Source organism: Xiphophorus hellerii, chromosome 5 (assembly GCF_003331165.1).
Source record: "Xiphophorus hellerii strain 12219 chromosome 5, Xiphophorus_hellerii-4.1, whole genome shotgun sequence".
Taxonomy (NCBI): Eukaryota; Metazoa; Chordata; class Actinopteri; order Cyprinodontiformes; family Poeciliidae; genus Xiphophorus; species Xiphophorus hellerii.
Genome location: NC_045676.1, coordinates 22553468 through 22574380, shown reverse-complemented (window position 1 = coordinate 22574380; position 20913 = coordinate 22553468). Strand labels below are relative to the sequence as shown.

Sequence of the window (20913 nt, the reverse complement as noted above, 5' to 3'; positions counted from 1 at the left end):
ATTAAGTGTACAACTGGCCCCATTAAAAACAGCAAGAAAAACCAACAAAACACTAATATCACAAGAAGAAAGTAGTCAGACTGAATTTTGCATCCTCCATTCCATTCTGTAGCTTCTCTACAAACTGCGGCGTCAACTAAAGAAGGCAAATGTGGATGTAAAAAACGGCAGAAACATTAACTTTATTTTAGGTAAATCAGATCAACCATAATTGGTGGCTGGAATGAATTTAAGACAGTGTTGAAACCAAAGCTGATCAGTGGGTAAAGAAAGTATTAAGGGTGAGCTATGTTGTGCCACCTTTTATCTTTATCTCCACAAACAAATGTGTGGAATTAATGTCAATATCTGTGGAAGAAGTTTTAATGGGGTTGCATTATGTAAAATCAACTCTTTGAACTTCATATTGTGTTATTTTCTCATCAAAAACATGAATGGTTGCCATGATTCTGTCATGCATGTTTGGCAAATCCTTGAATCTGTCAAGATGTCGTCATGGTAACCATTCTGTTGTGATGATGTATTGAGGGCGGACCGTCAGAAAGAACAGGAGTTTCTTAAAGAGACAGAGGCCAATTTCAAGGAGCTAAATTGCAAAGTCAATTTTTTTTTCTTGACATTTATGGCATTTTTATAATAAATCAACATAAGTTACTAAATTGTGCTAGAAAATGACAGCATGTGCCTGAAAAATACATAACACTGCTCTTTTAAAATACAATCTTGTAACATGAAGCCACTGTTGAAATCTGTCAGGTTGTGAACACAAAAGACTCGAAATAACATTTAAATTCAGATATTTTAATTTAACAAAAATATTTCCAGTCAGTCAGTCATTTCTAATCCAGTTGGGAGATGATAATGACAGGAATATGAAAACAGTACAGAGCTGGTTCTGGGTTAAAACAGCATACCTTCCTGTGTAAAAAAAAAAAAAAAAAAAAAACCCAAACAAAAAACAAAGTACAAAAGACATCTTTGTTCTGTTCAGCTCTTGGTTTCGGTGGCTGCAATATTACAGTAAAGATTTACAAAACAACTAGAAATCTATAAACAAAACAAATCTGCAGCAGACAAGCCTTTGTTTGGTTAGTTTTAATTAGACTTTTAAACTTAAAACCTCTACAGTGGAGAGTGCTGCTGTGACGTGAGGTCTTCGCTGAAGAGAGGACCCGTCTTCATGGGTGAATGTGTGATTTGGTTTCTGTAACTCTAGTTTCTTCTAAATTTCCCTTCATAATACAATCCAGGTGCATCGGTCACTGTCTGCCAACACTTGCAGAGATGAGCCTGAGCGAGACAAGTTGATCAAGACGTTAGAACATTTTGTAGGAACAATATATATATATATATATTTTTTTTTTCCACAGCTGCTATTTAAAATTAGGGCGGGGATTCACACACAAAATTTAATAGATTTTTACTCAAATTTAAAACACGGTTGTCAAGCAAGATGAGACATCACTCAGAACTATGGAAACCCCAAAGACAGGATTGGTTAAAAAAAAAAAAAAATCCACATCTTCCAAAAAGCAAAATTTAGATTAATCGATAAAATCGCCCAACATTATTTTTATGTTCATCCCAGTTCATTTGACAAGACTGATGACATGACACAGATGTGTGTGTGTGTGTGTGTGTAACACTACGCTCACCTTTGTGCAGAGCTTCGTTGGTCATGCGGTTGATGTAGCGGGAGCTGCTCTCAGGAACCAACCACTTCATCACGGTGTTCACACACGACTTTCTGTAGGAACTCCACACACTCCCACTACCAGGGACAGAGAGGAATGACCCTTACACTCAGCTTTTCAAGAACCAGCCAGATCTCTGTGTGTGTGTGTGTGTGTGTGCGCTCACCTAGTCTGCCCCCTAACCTCCGTTAAGTCACCCACACCCACAGTGCGACACACACCTGTGTTAAGGTCCCAACTGACCTGTAGGTTGGAATGGTATGTGTTTGGCCTGAAAAACACAAAATAAGAACAGAGAGAAACGCTGAGCTAAAAAGCTAAAGAGTAGAATTAGGAGGAAGAGGAAGAGAAGGAGTACCTGCAGTGCTCCTCGTCTGAGACAGGGAAGGCCAACAGCAGCAGACCAATGTTGATCATCACAATGTTGGTCTCTGGGCAAACCTGAGGAGCATCAAGCCCTCTTTATGTATTTATCTGACATTTTTCATTTATCATCACGTTAAATAAATCAGACTCTAGAGGATTCCTGCTGTACAGCCTACCAACAAGAGGTACTTTAGAATAGAATAGAAACAGACTTCATTGTCCAGCAAAGGACAGATTTGGGTATAACAGCAGCATCAAGGTATAGAGGTTCACACAAAAACAAAGTTTTCTAAAAGTGTTAGAAACGATATATAAAATCCAGATTAACTATAGTAGCATCTATCCTATCTTTTATCTTTGCCAAAACTTTATAATGACTGGAAGAGTAAAGAAAGCCGAAATAGGGCTAATCGTTCATGTTTTACGTTTTCAGGAAATCATCTAACTTCACAATTTGTCCAAACTTAAGTATCCAGATTTCATATTCAAAATATCAGTTTTGAAAAATTGGTACAGATACGCAATGCCTCTCAAAAGTTTAAATAGTTGTGCTGAAATAACAGATCCAACAGCTTTCGGTTTCAGCACTCCGTAATCGTCCCACGTCTTGTAATATTTTTGGCTTCATGTTGACAAAAGCAGCCCTGTGGGAAATTCCTGCCACTTCTTTGGTGTTGCTGCTTGGCTCTTGTCGCCTCCCTGACTGGTTTCTTTACTGTCTTTTTAATATATATATTTTTTAATAATGTGCAGTTTTTGTACTGTTCCTGCTATTAACATCTTTCTTGTCCTATGTTGCACAAACCAGGATCGTAGAATAGAAAGCATGCAATTTGCAAAAATGGTGATTCTGCATAAACAGTATGCTTATGCAGAATCATAAGCATACTGTTGCTTATGTAGCAAAAACAGATTTTATTTCCATATCCACAGTTTAATTGGAAAAAAATGCTGATATTTTAACAGCGGTCTGAAGATTTCTGGGAGCCGCTGAATGAAAAGTTTTTACTTTTTTTTCTCCCTTCCTCTATGGAAGCTTCGACCTACTATTTTCTTGATAACAAAAAAACAAACTCTTGCTTTACCTGCATATTTCCAAATTCTGAAGCTATTCCTTACAGGTTTTAACTATGTGACTCGTGAGTGGGTGGGTGAGTGGGTGGGTGTGTATTTACCTCTAGTATCACGACGTCATAATCGCTGAAGGAGCAGAACAGAGGAGCCCAGGCAGCGTCGTTCCTGATCACCTCATTGATGAGATACTCGAAATCCAGAGTCAGCTGTTCTACACAAACACTCTGCCACAGAAACACAAAGGCAGCTCGAAACTGGCTAAATGGGAAATTGAATGGTTTGTTCAGTTATTACGACCATATATTCAATTAATGGAGGACAACACACAATGAAAACCCCACAACATTATGACTAACATAGAAGCAGGTCAGTATGAGATTGTTGAGATTGCAAAAGTCATGTCAAGCAATTATTTTACCACCAGTTAAGGTCGGGTCTGACGGACGTATTTTCTAACATAACAATGTTACACACACCTGTCCATTATGCGGCCCAGTGACCAGCTGCAGGTTTCTTCCTTTTAGATCGGTAACAGTGAAGGGCAGCTGGACTTTATCATCCTCATAGCCTGGAAAAACAAACTATTTACTAAGGAAAGTGTGGAAGGAACTCTGAGACACTGAAACTCTCACCCCCAGCTTCTCCTGAACTCTGCTCTGCTGCCCCCTGCTGTTGGAGGCGGTAATGGAGACGAGAGTAGTTGACGTATCCGGGTTCGTTGGGGCTCGGCTCCTGGCTTGAGGACGGCGCTGAGGTTGATGGAAGTGACGATGGAGGAGAGGCGGAAGACGCGGCGAGACGAGGGCTTCCGCATGACGTAGATGCTTGCTGTGAGCTAGTCCGTCTGTCCTCTGCTCTCCTGTCTTTACAATCCTCCTCCGCTCTTGAGGGGTTTGCGTTAATCCCTTTATCTGCCGCTTTTTGCGGTGCCTCCTTGTCGTCACCGTCAGCTGTTCTCCTCTCCCCGGGGCGCTCAGTCTCTCTGGCTGCTCCAAACCCTCCCTGGGCTCGCCGGAAAAGGTCGGCTGCAAACTCCCGGGCTCTCATGGCTGCTTGCGATTGGCTGGGCGACGAGGGAACCGGAGGGGTCCTGGAGGGAAAAAGTCGGCTTTCTGGAGATCCCTGGGGTAACGATGAAGAATCAGGTGATGTTGAAGAAAGAGAGGATGAGGTTTGAGTTGACTGGGCAGCTCCCTTCGTGTAAAGGATCTGGGATGATTGGTCTTGTTTTTCTGAAAAGAAAGTGAACACAGATTAGGGAAAAAAAAACCTGACCTGTGATGTATGTGGACTGAAACACTTAGACTAAAAACCCACCTGTTTGGAGCTGCTTTCGAAACATAATCGATTAAGAATTTAATGATGGCACTGGACTAAATGTAATGTTTCAATTGTTGATTCTACGCTGCATGATTTTGTGTTTTTATTATGTAAAGCACTTTGAAATGCCTTGTTGCTGAAATGTGCTACACAAATAAAATTTTATTGATCGACTTCAGGAAAACAACATGTAAGGCAAATGATGACAATATCTAATCATGATAAAGATTAGGGCTGAAACTAATGATTATTTTAGTAACTGATGATTCTGACGATTAACTGGATTACAAAATGGTCACATTCTGCAGATCTTTCATTTTACCACTTCAGTGTCTCTTACACAATACTGAATACACATCAAAAGATGCAAGAAAACAAATAATTCATTTTGCCAATAAGAAAACATTTTATACAAAAATGCAATAACATATCAAATAATAAATCTGCAGCTAAAAACATTTCTACCAACATGTGAGAAGCTCAGCCCTTTCTGCTTAACCTAATAAAGATAGAGCACCTCAGTGGTTTTCAGGGGAAATGATATGCCTGTACAACGCAAACATAGTTTTAAAGTGGATGTGAAGTTAAACACTGCTTTAATTCTTTTTTGCATTGCAATCTGAAAGTGTCTAATGCATCCGTGCTAACGTTTTAGATCGTTCTCGTTGTGTTTTGGCCTCACCAGGGCAGAGCGAGATGCCGCAGGCCACCAGAGAGTAGCTAGTGTTCAACAGGACGACCTGGTCCTTCTTCAGCTGGAAAGCTGGCTGAAACGTGGGAAACGGGTACACCACCTGGTACCTGCTGTTCAGCACATACCCGTGTTCAAGGCACTCACCACTTCCTGCGGGAGACAAACTGATTAATGCGGCTGGGAGAAGGAGGCAAGAGCAGGAGCAAGCTGTGTGTGCGTGGAGGTTCACCTGTTCGTATGGTTGTGGCCGAAGGAAGCGGACAGCACTTTGAGCACGGCTGGGACGGAGGCATGGAGGCAATGGTGATGTAGATATCCCGGTTATTCTCATCACTCATCATCAGGTTCATCAACACAGAACTTGAGCTGCGGGTACTGAGCAGGAAAAACCTCTTAGCTAAACATCGGCACTGACAGAATTTTAGATCAAGTGTGCCAGCAGTATTTTCCTACTTGAAACCAAAGATGACAATTTTGGTGTGGTCGTTTGGCCATTCACACACGGTGAGGTACAGGTCGCTGTAGATTTCCTCCCCTGCAAACAGTCGCACATGATGGACCTAAGGAGAACAACAGGGAAGATGCTCGTACAGAGGCCTGCCAATCAAAACACCTGCAAGGACGATTTGGTTTCCTTCCACTTACCTGTTTGAGTCGACTGTGCAGGTTGAACTCCCACCAGTAGAGGTGGTAGGAGTAAAAAGAGAAATCGTCGTCCTCTCCGCAGTCGCTGGTGTAAGACAGAACGTAGCGGCCGCATCTGGTGAAGCCAAGGAAGATGTGCCTGGAACCAAACGGTAATACTTAACGCCGTTTGAACTGCAACACTTTAGCGACAACGGCTAACAGAAAATTATTTACATCATTCTCAATAATCAATGGAAACATCTTCATTAGCATTTTTGCATGCATCTGTTTTTGTTTTTTTTGTGGCAACTTCTCTCTTATAACAATGCTATAATGCACATTTTTAGAGAACATTTATGGTTTTTCTACAATTAGTGTTTATTTGTATACAGGACAGCATGTAGAAATCCAATTTCACGCTTTAGAAAAAGAAAACATTGGTATTAAGGCTAAAAATCCTGCAAGCGCAGTGTTACATTTAATATTGTGATAATCATATCAGTTGTACTAAACCTACTCGTTCAGCACTACTCTCTTTCACAGCTTTCGCTACAATTGTTCCCACACAGTGTGACCTTTAGCCTGGTGAGCGTAGTGATGTGAGTGAGGTACGGCTGTCTGCTGCAGAGAGACTCAGTTCAAAACGTTTGGAATATATGTGCAGTATAGAAGCTGCACACTGACAGTGATGATGAACTATTTTTAAAACGTAGTGCAGTTTCTGTCATTCCAATTGGTTTTGAAACTCGTTTTATCTGACGGTGTGAAAATATGAAGCATTAGTTACATTTTCATCCAATTATTTGCCAATTAAGGTTGAATGAAAAGAAGATTGTACTGATTAAAAATCAAAAGATTCAAACTATTTTACTTGTCTTTAGTTATATTATATTGTGTCTTTAAGGCCTGAATGTCCCCCAATAAAAGCAGGTTATTATAATCTGAAATAGGCATTTTTCCAAATGAGATTCTAACAGTATGATAACTAGGCCTGTCGCGATAAACGATAAATCGATTAATCGTACGATAAATTAAAACTATCGACGTCATTTTAATTATTGGCATTATCGTCTCTTCCAGCCTTTTTCTCTTTCTGTTAATGACACTGAATGAAAAAAGGCTCAACTCCGGTGCTCTCCACTGACTCCTCCCTTCCTCATTTCCTCAGTGTAAAGCCCAGCGCACACTGCACGATCTTAGAGCTGTCGGCCGATTGTCGGCCCATTTTCAAAACCTGAGACCACACATTAGTCGACAGAAATCCTGTCGACTAATGTGTGACAGGATTTCTGGTTCGATCAGATTCGTTCCTGCTGTGTGGTGTCCAACAATGGGCACAAAATAATGGCTACAAGTCCAGTGAACTAATTTTAAAACCAGGCATTAATCAATGCTTTACTACAATCTACCTGCAATGCATGTGGCTAGTGTCAGCGTAAAGTCCTGACTGAATGAAAATCATTATAACCTATTTACGTCGAAGATCAGCTGAAAAGTTACCGGGTTTATCAACTGCGGTAGCAATTTCGCTCCAACTCCTCCTCTTGTCATTTCTATATTCTTTGCATGTTGAATAAACATTAATGTTGTTTCCACTATCATCTCCAATGTCCGCTGGACTTCGGGTTGCGCTGTGTCAGCTGTTTGGGATTCCCCTCCGTAATTTCCCCTCAGAAAGCACGGAGGAGAATCCGCGCTTTCTGATTGGCTACCTGTCACATTCAACAGGTTGCGTTAAAGCGCCCAGTCGGGGAAAATCCCTGATTTAGATCGGAGCGGCAACAATGATCTACCGTAACACACCACACAATCTTAGAAAGATTAACGTTTTAAGATTGTTGTAAAGGGAAAAATAGGAGCAAAAAATCGTGTAGTGTGAACTATTGCATCAGGTAGTCGATGTGCCCATCTTCTCTATTTAAATCTAATTATTACTGAAGGGCAACATAATATACAGACTTCATAATCTGCAGTCTTTTGGTTGAATGCAGTATTTATTTCCACTTTTACTTTATGTTGTTTAGTTTTTTTTTCAAGTGCGTTTTTTGTTAATGGAGACCATTTTATTTTCGTTTTTGGTTGTTTTGTTTATTTTGTTTATCAGTTCCAGTGTTTAGTGTTCTTTTGAAAATAAAGTGTATCTATCTTTGGCAAGAAATCGCATGGATTATTATGTCATTTCCATTACATCAGTGTAAAAAGGTTTTCAAACAATATTATCGTTTATCGCAATAATTTTTGAGACAATTAATCGCTCAGCAAAATTTGCTATCGTGACAGGCCTAATGATAACCTTCTGGAAATATATCGCAGCAACACTATACTTACAATAAAATATATGAAAATGTATAAGAATGTCAAACTGCTTTGATTTAAAACAGAAAAACAAACAAATATTAAATAAAGCAGCAATAACAGAAGTTATATCAGTAACATTTGTTCATTATGTTGATTTGAAACTTAAACTTGATTAGGATTAGTTTGAAACAGTTTAGTGATCAGAATAATATCCTTTTCTGTCTTTTTTTTAGTTTTTGCAGAGTTTAACATGACAAGATGATATTCTGGCTGCTCAGTCAGAGTGATGGATAGCACATCTTCAGTTTCAACACAATGGCTGCCAATGTTTTTCAAACTGGAAACATTTCCCAACCAATTTTTCTTCCTTCTACTGGAAAAAATGTTTTTTCTGCTCCCTGCAGCTGGAGAAATCGCCAATGACTCCTGCATTTATTCTGTTACAGAAATATCTAAACACTTATCTGTTGTTTAGCTGGAAGTCCACTGGGTAATGTGGCTAAGTGATTATTTGCGAGTAGATGAGATTTGTTTTTAAATATGAAGCAACACAGACCCCGCTCTGAGAAACTCCTCGCTGACAATGTTCTTCAATGGGACACAAACTCTAGGCGGCAGCTTCCTAAACAGGCGCTGAGAAAACTGTCCCGACAGCTGTGGAACAAAAAAAATATATAGTAGCAACAAAACAGTGACAGGCCGGTTTTCTACAGTTTAATCCTGATAAATTAAATTATTCATTTCAACAACTATTTCAAAAAGTTAAATATAAATATTATAACCTCTGTTTGCACAATTATAAGGCAACTTAAGAATTTTGCCACTCAATTTTAAGAGTATTTTCTAACTTCAAGCTGCATAAACTTGAATACTTGTTGAATTTGAGCGTATTGGGAGGAGCAGGTTTGCAGAGTTCAGAGAAAGCGAGGCTTCAGGAGATCAACACTATCAAGCTGTGATTATTAGTCAGCCTATATCTCACTGGTAAAAAGGGCCAGAAAAGAATTAACAGATAAAAAGCCCAAAAGAAAAATGTCTTTATGCAGAATTCTTGAAATTAGCCAGATTTGGGGGTGTGATCAGAGAACCCATTTAATTAGGAAGGTGAAGCTGCTCATTCTCCTTCAATGTTTTTCATATTTTATGAAAGTCATGGACGAACTCTTAAATATTCAGGTCTGAAGTTTATTAGCATTTTGGATTGACGGAGTACTGTAGTTATACAACAATAAAATAAATCGTTAAAAACAACTGGCCTGATAATTGAGTTCAATTTATTTAAAAAGTTTAATGAGATGACACAAGTAGACAGGTAGTATCAGACATTGACGAATTATAGCAAGAAAAAAAATCGTTTATCTTGTTACTGACCTATTGTCATCGGTCAACTTCATTCTTAAAAAAGTCTGCGCTCATTAGGAAGTGCAACCGAACACAAAATGTTGGGAAAACGTTAAAATACCAGAAAACGGCAACGGTTTACTGTTTGTCGCATTAGCTTAATTAGCCACCTGACAGTAGCCAGTTGTTTCTTGGTTAGCTGCTGAGCTAGTTAGCAACTGGCTAATAGCCTCATCGGTTGCAAAAACGGGGAGGTCTCAACTAGTTTGTCTACGTCTCTTGACAAGATAACTAATTTTAGGTCAGTATTATATATACTCGCCTTGCCACGTACTAGAAGCTTTACGACATGGTCTTTATGTTTCCTTTGTGGTTTCTGTTTGCTATCGTCCTTTTCAGATTTCGAGCTGGGCGCCATATCCTACTGAGCCGTTGTTCCCAGTTGAAGCAAGGTGTATCCTGATTGGTTCTTGCAATACAATACTGAACTGCTATTGGTTGGTGGACATTTCAATCAAAATCTCAAAGGGTTAAGCTAAACCAGGTTACGCCCCTGCAGTAGTCTACACACTGGGATATTTAAATGTGCCTTGGTTAATATTTCTCCATGAGAAACAATATGAAATCACTAAGTGGATAAGAATTGAGCCACACCAACACAGCGGTATCATATTAATGTTTTATTGAAGTCTTTAAAAACAAACCGTAAAAAAAAAGAAGTAAAAATAGGACAGAACCTAATGGAAGAAATGTTTCAAAAGTAAAGCTGACAATGAAAAAGAGGGCAGTCAAGCACACAAATATACATGCACACACAACCAGCCTACAGTTAGTAGGACAATTAGTGACCAATTGCTGCCAAACCGCATTCAGTTTCTGTAGCATTCAGTAGCATTACAGGTATTACAAACACTCAATACCCTCTTGAAAAAAAGAAAGAATACAATTAAAAAATCATCACAGCAGGAAGATTAACACCTGCAAATTACACACTAGGAATGTTGGGGAAAAAAGTACCTAGGTCAAAACGACTTTGCAATTATCTTTCATACAAAGATAATTAGTGAATATATTCAAAATACTGCTAGACAGCTTTTTGTACCCTCTGAAAACTGAAGGGAAATACTAAATGTGAATCAGTATTGAGATGCTGTTGTGATAGCTTGCAAGCAAAATTGCTCATTCACATTTTCATAAAAAAAAAAGAAACCTTTACTTGAATAATGAGGTGAGGCAGTCATGTAAAGGGGAAAACCGAACAGGAAAGGTATTTAGTGCTTTGTTCAATTTATGGGCGCAATGTGTTCCCCTTTATAAATCCATAAAAAAACTATGTCACATGGATAACATTATGAGGGATAAGCAGACCTTGGCCTTGTCTTATTAAAGCCAAATAAAGGAAAAGTAAACGCATCCTGAGATCCAATACAGCCGTCCAACAGATCAACCATGGGTTTACTGGGGCTGAATAGAGAAAACAGACACAAGATGATTATTTTTGTGTGCTAAGGTCCTCTCATAGAGTAAATAAATTGGCAGCCTCAACAGAGAGTACGAGATATTAGGTTGTGAACATGTTCCAAAAAAAATATGTCTCATCAGAAGCAACAAGGTGCATTACCTGCTGTCCCGGCTGTGGACCACCTGCCTGTCCGGGAGCTTGCCCTGCCTGTCCATAGTAGGCAGCCTGCTGTCTGTAGTACTCAGCCCAGGCTGCACTGTAGTCCTGCTGTCCACCAGCGTCAGCGCCACCTGGTGCTGCAGCTGCAGCGGCTGGTGCTGAGCCTGGAGTGGCTGCTGCTCCTCCACCTGGTTGAGCTGGAAAAATATATATAATCCATCAGTAAGTCATAAAATCGATTAGAGATGCACCAGTTGTTTTATTAAAGGCATCCAGATTGAAGACTGTCATTCTTTAGACAGTTTACTGTGTGATGCTAATCAGATGAGGCTGTTTTGTTTAATATTTGAGTTTTTGAACTCAAATATCAATTTTAGATCGTCATTTTCTGTGCTTTGTCTGCAATTGTATGTTTTAATGAAAGTTAGAAAATGTTTTCAAAAAAGTAATTTGTTATAGGACTTGAGTGTCTAGACTAGACACTAGACAAAACTAGAGATGCACGGTCTTCCTGGTTAATATTGATCTCGTTTTCTTTGAGGTCTCGTCAGCATATTCTGACAAGGCAATAATGGATAAGAAAAAAAAATGCACTGCAAGTAGTTTGATAGAGATAAAGAGATAATTCCCTACTAGGGATGTAAGTTATTGATTAATTAGTTAATTTTAAGTAGATTGATCTAATGGATCGACTAAGCAGCCATTTTTAAAAAATCCTCAGTTTTCTCTGGTATCAAGAGTTATGACCGTCTTTCCATAACATCAAGGACTATTTTTTTTGTGATATGCTGAATTAAAAATTCAAATGCATTATTTTGAGTCAGCGCAACTGTATCCAATACTGACTGATTAATTGCCGTTTTTTCACATTATTAAACGTATATTTATAAAACGTAGCAAAATAGGAACCTCTTAAGTTGGTCTTTAGAAAAATAAAACACTGTTGTAAAACACTGTTGTGGTTCTTTTGCAAAAGAATTTTAAGAACCTTTTGTTGTGGTTCTTTTGCAAAAGAACCACAACAAAAGGATTTTGCATCCAAAACCAGACTCTGTATGGCCCTGCCACCTTTATTCCTGATCAATTGACTCTGCTTATGGAGGTCCAGCGGTGCCCTCTGCTGGATGGCGACAAAACTACAACACTGAAATAAAGTCTAAGTGAACTGTTATTAGATTGTTACTACTTTAAATCTAAAAAAAACATTAGTTGACAATTAATCATTAGTTGATTATTTGTTTCTATTCCTAATCACCATTGTGATTTTTTTTACTAACACACCAATCCCCTGAAAAAAAAATTATCAACATAAATTCAGTATTTGCTCCCGCTGCTCACCAATACGAACCATTCAGGAGAAATTTAGGGGATTAAAATCTCTAGCAGATCGACTGGCGCAGCCTGAGCCACTAAACTGCATTTCAAAGTTTAGTCAGATTTTGTTTCATCACATCCGACTTACTCATGCCCATCTTCTTATAATATTCCTCCCAGGCTTTCGTATAGTCAGGCTGGCCCCCACAAGTCTGAGCTCCTTGGCCCTGGTCCCCTGCTCCTGCAGGGGCACCTGGTGCCTGGGGGGCCATGGCGGCCCCTGGCTGCTGCCCATAATATTGAGCATAGTATGCTGCCCATGCTGCGTTTGGATCTGCAGCTGCTTTGTCTAAAGAGAATAAAAATAAAATAAAAAAAACACCAATAAAATAAATCATGCTTCAAAACCACAGAAAAAGAGAATTTGGCCAATTGGAGACACTTACTGGGGTCATGTGAATTTGGAGCTTGCCACTGTTGGTAAGGATTTCCCCAACCTTGAGAACAATACTGGGGACCCCCAGGAGCTCCACTACAAAGTTATACACAACACCTTAAACACTTCAATCCAGTCTAAATGTAAATAAACCAACAACTGCAGCGTGTTGCACTTACTGCGGCGCTCCACCAGGAGGCCCTGCATTATAGGGATTTGGGTTATAGGGGCCCATCGGCCCACCTGGACCTCCAGAACCGGGACCACCTCCTACTGGACACAAAGGACCCTGGAAAAACCAGATGAAACCATTCAAGGATTGGTCGAGAAGTTACGCGACCAATAAGTAGCCAACCTAAAATTTACCTCAATCTTTTCTTCTATGAGCTGCTTGGCGTGGTCAATCTCCTGAGGGGAGCCTCTGATGATAAACAGTTTGTAGTTTGGGTCGCCATTTGGCGGCATTTGACGGGAAATCTCCACAAACGCCCCGGTTTGCTGGTTGATGGACTTGATGTTCTCTCCTCCTCTGCCAATGACGAGCCCACATTTGTGCGCGGGAATAGAGAAGGTCACCTCTCCTCCTGAAGGACCCCAGTTTCCCTGACCTCCACCACGACTTCGGCCTCCCGACGACATACCGGGACCTGGAGGGCCCTATCGCAGAAACACCGTACTCCAGTCAGCAACATGCCATTTGTTCCCTCCCTCAGAAGCGTGGGAACAAACATCTGAAATCCAGAGCTTTCCTCTCACTCACCCCCTGCCCGCCTTCATCTCGGGCACGGATGCTCTGCAGCAGCTCAGTGATAATGGAAGCAGCGTGCTGACACTGGTCCGGAGGGCCCATGATGTGTGCAATCTTATCAGGGCCTGTACCGTCATCTGTAATTTATATGGTATTAATAAGCAACTCTAAAGACCAGAGTTGGAGCAGGGAGAACGTCAGTGTTTCAGTCCAAGTGCTGGATCTATACCATAAAAGTAGTATCTTCATCATCGCATGCAAGATTTGACCCTGGATGTAAAGACCTGGTTGTCATGACAGCCTGCTGCACAGCCTATACAGTTTTGTAGAATTTAAACCATCATGTTTTATCTCACTCAAAGCGCCACAACACTTTAGGCCCTTTATGAAAGCACTTGGTTTTATTAATGTGTTCTAGTATTTCAGACAGAGACCAATGTAGAGATGACTGGAGATTATGGCTTATTTTTGTAAGTTCGTAAAATTATACAATTAAACTACTTAAAAACAGCCAAAGTTGTTGTTTAGAGAGTTTTTTAGTAAGACTGTGCTGACATTTGATATTAAATAAAGGAACAAACATTTTAAGTTTCTTTGGATTTGTTTTAATATGGACAATTGAGTGTACAAGTTGTACTTGTAAGAAGCCGTGCCTGGGAGGGAAAGCCCTCCTGATAATGGTGTCCTTAAGATCAACAATGTAAGGCAATTCACTTTTAAAAACAACAAAAACCCTCATTGTTGTACAGTCATACCCAGCTGTAACCTTAGATGGTCAAAATGAGAATCTAATGACTTATTTCAGTATATTTCCCCCCCCAAATAAACCAGGATAAAATAAAAAGGTATGCAACACGCTACATGTTAAAATAATTTTTTGATGTTAAAATATCGTAAATCGACAGAAGCTATTTTTGCCAATTTTTCATGTTTGGAATAACCATCAGTGATGATGTAATCCATTATATCTAGTTAAACTTGACATTACCATTAAAAGATATGCTAAAGAATATTGTCTTATTTTACGACCAAATGTTTCCTTCAGAGTAAATTATGTTTAAGTTGTAACTAGAGGTTTATCCACTGCTATTAAACCTAACTGAATCAAGCATTTTAAGAACCTTTCCAATCCTAATTTTGTGAATTATAGTTTACAAAATAGACAAAAAAAATAGGATCAAGTCCTAAGAAAGCAAAATAAATCTATGATTCAGTTTTGTGTACTGAAATAAAATCAGTTCTCATCACCAAAAACACTAACAGCATCTGGCCTGTGTGTGGTTTACCTGGTTTAAACTGGATCTTCACACCAGCATCGCTCTGGATTTTTTTTATCATCTCCCCACTGCGACCGATCACAACTCCTACAGACTGTCGCGGTACAGCTATCTGTAGGATTACAAGACATCAGATCACAACTCTGAAATTCTGAAAAATACTCATCTACAAGTGACTGTGTGGTAAAATTTTTTACTAGGAATCACTTACATCAATGCCGCCCCCTCCCATCCTTGAGCCGTATTCATTCCTATCTCCAAACCCAGCGTGATCCCGTTCTCGTAGAATCTCATTCACCATCTCCTTTGCTTGCTGCAGCAGGAACACGTAGAGAAAGAGGCGGTAAGAAACGAAAGCGGACATGTCTTAAAACAAACCCGTGTTGTCTGCGTCCAGTCGGTACCTGCACTTTGTAAGGGTCTCCGATGATGCGCAAGGGTTTGTCTATGTTTGGTGGCTGTGATCCGTCCTGAACAAGAATCATTTTAACTCCAGCTCGCTCCTAGAAATTCATGACAGGAACATGATGCACCGATTATAAAAAACAAACAAAAAAAAAACGGCACTTTGGAGCATTTGATTCTATAAATATTTCTCCAAAGCAGAGCACGGACATCTCACCTGGAGCTGTTTGATCGTCTCTCCTCCTTTACCAATAATTAGGCCGGCCTTTCCTGCAGGAATGATGATCTCTTGCATGGAGCCGGACTGACCGTTACTTGAATCATGACCTCTGGACACAATGTCCTCTAGAAAAGCCTTGGCCCTCCTGGGAGAAAATGTAAATTGTTAAAAAACAAATTTTTGGGGGTTGCAAAAGCCCGAGCGATAAAATCTTAAAATCAAATTTCATCCTATGGTCGTATTTTTGCATTTTGTATTTTTGATCCAAGACTAAAATTGAAAATGTGGAAAAACAAGATCTTTTTGGATCCAATTCAAAAACAATTAAAAATACAATAACTTAGACATTGCTCAGTTGACTTCAGAGGTCACACAGCATTATGCTGTTCATCAGAAGTTGAGTTTATCATCGGAAAGTGTTGAATACATACAGCTTCTGTAAAATCACCAACTACAATTTTCCAAAAACGCTGCATACATTTGGGATCTTATTGATCTACATGGGAGTGTATATGAATAAGATCCCAACGTCTCCTACAGTGCCATGCCTGAAATATCCATCTTGTGTTTACATCCGTCGCCTCCATGATTGTTAATGGCTTACCCTGTGAACAGACTTATTCACAAGTAATTTGAATTGCATTTCTTATTTAACTGAAATACCGCAATTTCCGAAATTGTGTTTTTTCAACATCACCAGAATATCGACAAAAGTTTTGCATACATTCGTAATGGAAATGCAGCTACAGTCATCAAAGCTGTCAGAAAGTAAACAAGTTTCTAATGGTAACAGGAAGGCTATTTTGTAGTGGGTTTACCAACCCTAAAATGAATAAGTTTCAAATTTTTTTAAAAAAGCTAACAAAATTCTTTAAAAAAAAAACAAAAAAACAGTTAGGTTACCAAACTTACTGTACTGCCTCTGGTGATCCAGTCAGGGAAATGCTTCTCTCTGGAAGACCGACGCTGTCTGTAAATAAACAAGACAAAATGCCTGTTACATTTAAAACGTATCATATCGGTGGTGCAAAATAAAGAGATTCACACAACTCACCATGCGCAATCTGGACCTTGCAGCCAGAGTCGTGCTGTATTTTGTTGATCTGTTCCCCTCCCCGTCCAATGACTGATGGGAACGAAAGAAAAAAAAAAAAGCGTTTTGAATTTAATTTGAACAAATGCAACATGAAGCCCTATTCCGCGTTGTTGAAGTGAAATATATGGGCTTGTACTCACTGAGGCCAACCATGCTGTCAGGAACCTTGTACTCTTCTGTAATAGTGGAGGACCTGACACTGGAGATACAGGAGGGGGAAACAATCAGTTTAACACAACCACTAAGGCTGAAGTGTTCATGTAAAAAACAAACGCAGAGGGAAAAAACCCACCTTTGTTGGGACAGAGCAGCTAACTGAGCTCCAATAGCTGTGAGGGAGGGAAAAGTGAAGAACGCAATTAATTGGAGAATAAGTAAAGCAAAAGCTTTTCAGAAATCCACAGAGTGTTTTTAACATACACATTGCTGAATCTCTTTCACTCTGTGATGCTAACTTCTTAGCATCGGGCTCATCTGAAATAAATAAATAAATAAATAGTTGGGCATTTCTACTAAGCGAATGTTGACCAAGTTCTTATTTGATTTTGATTTCCCACCTCCTTCTTCAAGGGATCGTTTCTGTGCAGAGAACGGATAACTTTCAGCTCCTCCGTTGTTTGTCACTTGGGGCACAGTCTCTCCACCGATTTTAGCTGCGATCTAGAGAGCAGAGGGTGAAGAAAAGGACAAACTGATTGCCAAGTCAGAAAGACCAGTTAATATTTAGGACTGGTAGTGGGTCAGTTACTGGTACTATCACTAGACTCAAAATTAGTCAAATTTTCCATCATCCTGTACCTCCTGCTTGAAGTACTTTCACCGAAATGCCAGAGATGAGTTTCCTGCGGCTCTATAAGGGCTATATATACCCTATATACTTATAGTAGGGATTTATCAATTATTGAAATAACCCTCAACTAATTTAGTAATCAATTAATTAACTGGAGTATTCAGATTCAAAAGGCCTTTTTACTGAGAAAATACATATGTTCAGAACAGTAACAGAGCCAAAACTGTACAAAAAAATAAATACATTTTGTACTTAAGATAAAAACATAAATGTTTGTAGGTATGGTTTAGTCAAGACCTTTATAGTTTTATCTTCACCTGGTTCTATAAGGAGAACCAGGTTCTCCATAGCATTTCCTAAAGGAATGCTATGGTGTTGTATTTTAGGCAATAAAATGTTTTCTTAATTTAAAAAGGAATTGAATTAATTGCACCTTATAATACATTTCTAATATTCTATAACATTGCTTAAATTGCTGAATGAAAAATCTGTAGAATGTGCCATTTTCTTTATCGGACTGGTTGTCAGAATAGTCTATAGAATAACTGATTGCCAAAAGAGTCATTAGTTGCAGCCCTGATAGAGAGAAAATCTAATCCTCTCACAAATGCTGCTGAGCACAGCCACTCAGCTGGCTGAAAAGTCTTCAGCTGCCACCATCATGTTTTTGTTCCAAACACAGTTTTTACAACTAAGGTCCTGTTTAGTTTTAACCAAAATCATAATTTCTAAAAGGTTCCATGAAATTTTAGTGAGGCTGAGACATTTTCACTGGACTTATTCTGTTCAGCAACCCAACTTCTCAGTAGGGTTGAAGCATACAGAACACAAACGGTATGTAAAAAAGACAACAGCTGCAGCTCATTTAATATGTTTTGTTTCTTTGCAGCCTCCATCTCTCTGCGCTTGAGAGAAAATGATTTGCATGTTGCAGACTTCAATATTAATTTATTAAACTGCTTGTGTTCTTTAAAGACCCGGTCCGACCAAAAGTAGACGAAATTTTCAGAAACCATGGCAACATGCCTCTGGTTGATCATCAAAGAACATACGAACAAGCAATGTGCAATATTAAATAAATCATCAGAAACACAAAACTAAAGCTGTACAATATAATGCGAATACATCGTCAGCGTAGTAGTGTGTGAAATATTCATATTTCACTTAAGCCGTTTCTTGGTATTGGTGCCAAGCGTCAAATTTTAAAACATTTTTAGAAATTTTAGCTGTGGATATTTTGTACGTGTCCTCTGACTAAAACCTCAAACTATTGCTTTCACTAAAAGGAGAAGATGAGCAAATACAAGAAAAAAAAATCTAACTAGAACAGCTATCCTTTATTTCATTCCCCCCAGATTCACTACCACTGATTACATGTGTGACATTAAAACTGAAAAGATTTATTTCTTAAGATATTTATTGTTTTTGTCCCTTCAATAACATACTAAATAACAGAGATTCAGGAGTTTTTTGAGGAGGAGGAAAAGGACGTCCCAGCGCTCTCAGATGGTTGAATTCCATGAAAGAGGTGTACGGAGCCCCGTGCAGGAAGAAAAACGGCGAGTGACTGAGGGTTATTGCGCGTAACGGAAACCCTGTAAATTCTAGACACTAACAGGTACCATAGAATTGCACAAAAATCCGTGAGGGACGGCCGAGTCCCAGCTCGAAATTTCGTATAAGAGGTGTTTGGAGCCGTGTGCCAGAAGCCCATTAAAATGCTGTCTACATCGTTTTAAACTGTGTGGTTGTGAGCGTGAGTGGGAATAAAAATACCAATAGGTATTTTGTTTCATACAACACAGTAGGAGTGAAACCGGTAAACCTTCTATGGATGCAAACTTGACTAAAAACCCACCTGTTTAGGATTGTATTTGAAATGTAATCAATTACAAATTTATTGATGGAACCTGACTTAATGTTGTGTTTTGATTGTTGATTCTATGTTGCGTTGTGTTTCTGTGTTTGATACGATGTAAAGCACTTTGAAACGCCTTGCTGCTGAAATGTGCTATACAAATAAAATTTGATTGATTGAATTTGATTGAGGTGACTTCACTAATGAATGAACCAAGTCGACTAAACTTTTCACCGAGATCTGAGGCAAACAAAACAAAAACGGGTGCAGATTTTTTAAATACGTAAAGCTGTATTTCATAAAATGCTTTAAAAAAAAATGCACATTTTATTAACTGTTTTATAAATGTTAAACAGTTCCGTCATTTTGTGCTCTGCACTTGCTTGACGTACAGTTTGGTTGACCGTTTGCCTTCCTGTTGGTCATCAACGTGAATCAGTGATTCCGTTTTACATAAACTTGATTAAACATTGCTGGGATTTCTGAATGCTCATTTATTACGGCCTGAACCTCAGGTGTGAAAAACGTGGGACTTCACCGCGGACGTGTCCGTTTCTGAGGACCGCTGGAAAATCGGGGACCTTTATTCAAGCCACACGCTTCTTTTGTTTGTATTCAAATAATTTTTCTGTTTGTGAAATATGTAAAAAAGAAAAAATACTCTACAGATGTTCAGCAACGTCTTTAAAGTATAAATACAAAATGAGTGAAAGATCGGATAAATTATATTTTTTCTAACCCAAGTTAAGAAATACCTTGGGTTAGATGGGTGCTTACTTATAATAATTAACAGACAAATCAACTGTGAAATAACGTTTTCCAGGTCTGTTTCAGGTTCTTGTACTCAGACACGTTTTCCACATGTGTCTCCTCATTGATTGACAAATGAAATGTAAACAAGACGTTTTCGGTCGTTACACGGATTATTTCAAATGATCTGTAGCAAAACTGCGAGACGGAGCTTAAATATAACAGCCGATAGTAAAGTAACATTTTAGATTAGGTTTCATGTGGGATGCTAACAGACCTCTATGATCAGCTTAAACATCAACTAGGTAACCGAGCTAACTTAGCTTGTTTTTACTTTAATTCATCAGTAAAAACAGATACCAAAATATTCGTATGTGTAAATCAAATGTTTACATTTTCATTCCATAGTGTATTTTTTTTTTTAAAACGACGAATTAAATAGAATTAAAGACAGAAAATCAATGAATGGCAGTGAGACGCTAACGTCAGCTATGCTAGCAGCTAGCTAGCTTCCTCCGTTTCAGACTGACCTGTCTGGCTCGTTGAACGGCGTCTGCAAAGGCGTCTTTTTTCACCCCAGCGCCAACACCGTTAGAGGAGACTCCGCCGTAATCCGACATGCTGCCCTAAAGGAGCAAACAGCTGCAGAACAGGCGAGGCTTTGTCCCGGGTCGAAGCTGCTGAGGAGCGGGAAGGCTACCAGGAGCGGACTCGGGGGCAGAAACGCGAGCCGCGCAGCACGCCGGTAGAAACTTCTCAAGATTACCAATCACAGTGCTTCCTGCTGCACAGGGTTTTCTTCCGAAGTCTTTCAACTGGTTTACCAATTCAGCTACAACTATCGCCACCTTCTGGCTGGACAATTAACCCCTTTTTAGGCATTAATTACTGTATGGCATCCTCTCTGAGAACGAAGCCCCGCCGCGCAGACCTTCATCATAACCTACCAGGTCGGCCTTTTCTTTTTTGTTCCGTCTCCCAAAG

General features: G+C 39.3%; 2 protein-coding genes across 3 annotated transcripts; both read right to left on the bottom strand.

Moving 5' to 3' along the window:
• Positions 1-780: 780 nt before the first annotated feature.
• Positions 781-9868, bottom strand: dcaf15 (DDB1 and CUL4 associated factor 15). Of its 2 annotated transcripts, none has more exons than XM_032562106.1 (13): positions 9737-9868; positions 8630-8727; positions 5794-5932; positions 5602-5708; positions 5378-5523; positions 5137-5298; positions 3767-4366; positions 3611-3702; positions 3236-3358; positions 2053-2135; positions 1861-1965; positions 1656-1771; positions 781-1290 (listed from the first exon to the last, which is right to left on the bottom strand). In XM_032562106.1, the coding sequence occupies exons 1-13, from the start codon at positions 9830-9832 to the stop codon at positions 1235-1237; spliced, it is 1923 nt and encodes a 640-aa protein (XP_032417997.1). In that variant the 5' UTR covers positions 9833-9868; the 3' UTR covers positions 781-1234. The 2 variants fall into 2 exon arrangements, with proteins under 2 accessions (XP_032417997.1, XP_032417998.1); XM_032562107.1 differs by having other exon boundaries at positions 9749-9867.
• Positions 9869-10079: 211 nt separating this feature from the next.
• khsrp (KH-type splicing regulatory protein) lies at positions 10080-20703 on the bottom strand. Its single transcript, XM_032562105.1, has 18 exons — positions 20460-20703; positions 17089-17191; positions 16952-17005; positions 16824-16860; positions 16672-16730; positions 16490-16561; positions 16348-16405; positions 15433-15580; positions 15215-15313; positions 15022-15123; positions 14820-14922; positions 13546-13670; positions 13152-13442; positions 12965-13074; positions 12796-12881; positions 12498-12698; positions 11036-11232; positions 10080-10878 (listed from the first exon to the last, which is right to left on the bottom strand). Exons 1-18 carry the CDS (start codon positions 20547-20549, stop codon positions 10870-10872), a joined length of 1944 nt encoding a protein of 647 aa, XP_032417996.1. The 5' UTR covers positions 20550-20703; the 3' UTR covers positions 10080-10869.
• Between the last annotated feature and the right edge of the window lie 210 nt (positions 20704-20913).

What these genes read in the sequence shown, in the direction of transcription:
- dcaf15 (XM_032562106.1), bottom strand. Translation starts at nt 9,832, where the DNA reads ATGGCGCCCAGCTCGAAATCTGAAAAGGACGATAGCAAACAGAAACCA. An exon ending in GGCCACAACCATACGAACAG is followed by an intron (nt 5,299 to 5,377) that starts GTGAACCTCCAC and finishes TGTCTCCCGCAG; the next exon opens with GAAGTGGTGAGTGCCTTGAA. An exon ending in CTGGGCCGCATAATGGACAG is followed by an intron (nt 3,359 to 3,610) that starts GTGTGTGTAACA and finishes TTTCTGTGGCAG; the next exon opens with AGTGTTTGTGTAGAACAGCT.
- khsrp (XM_032562105.1), bottom strand. Translation starts at nt 20,549, where the DNA reads ATGTCGGATTACGGCGGAGTCTCCTCTAACGGTGTTGGCGCTGGGGTG. An exon ending in TGGGAGGGGGCGGCATTGAT is followed by an intron (nt 14,923 to 15,021) that starts GTAAGTGATTCC and finishes GTAATCCTACAG; the next exon opens with ATAGCTGTACCGCGACAGTC. An exon ending in GAGATGAAGGCGGGCAGGGG is followed by an intron (nt 13,443 to 13,545) that starts GTGAGTGAGAGG and finishes TTTCTGCGATAG; the next exon opens with GGCCCTCCAGGTCCCGGTAT.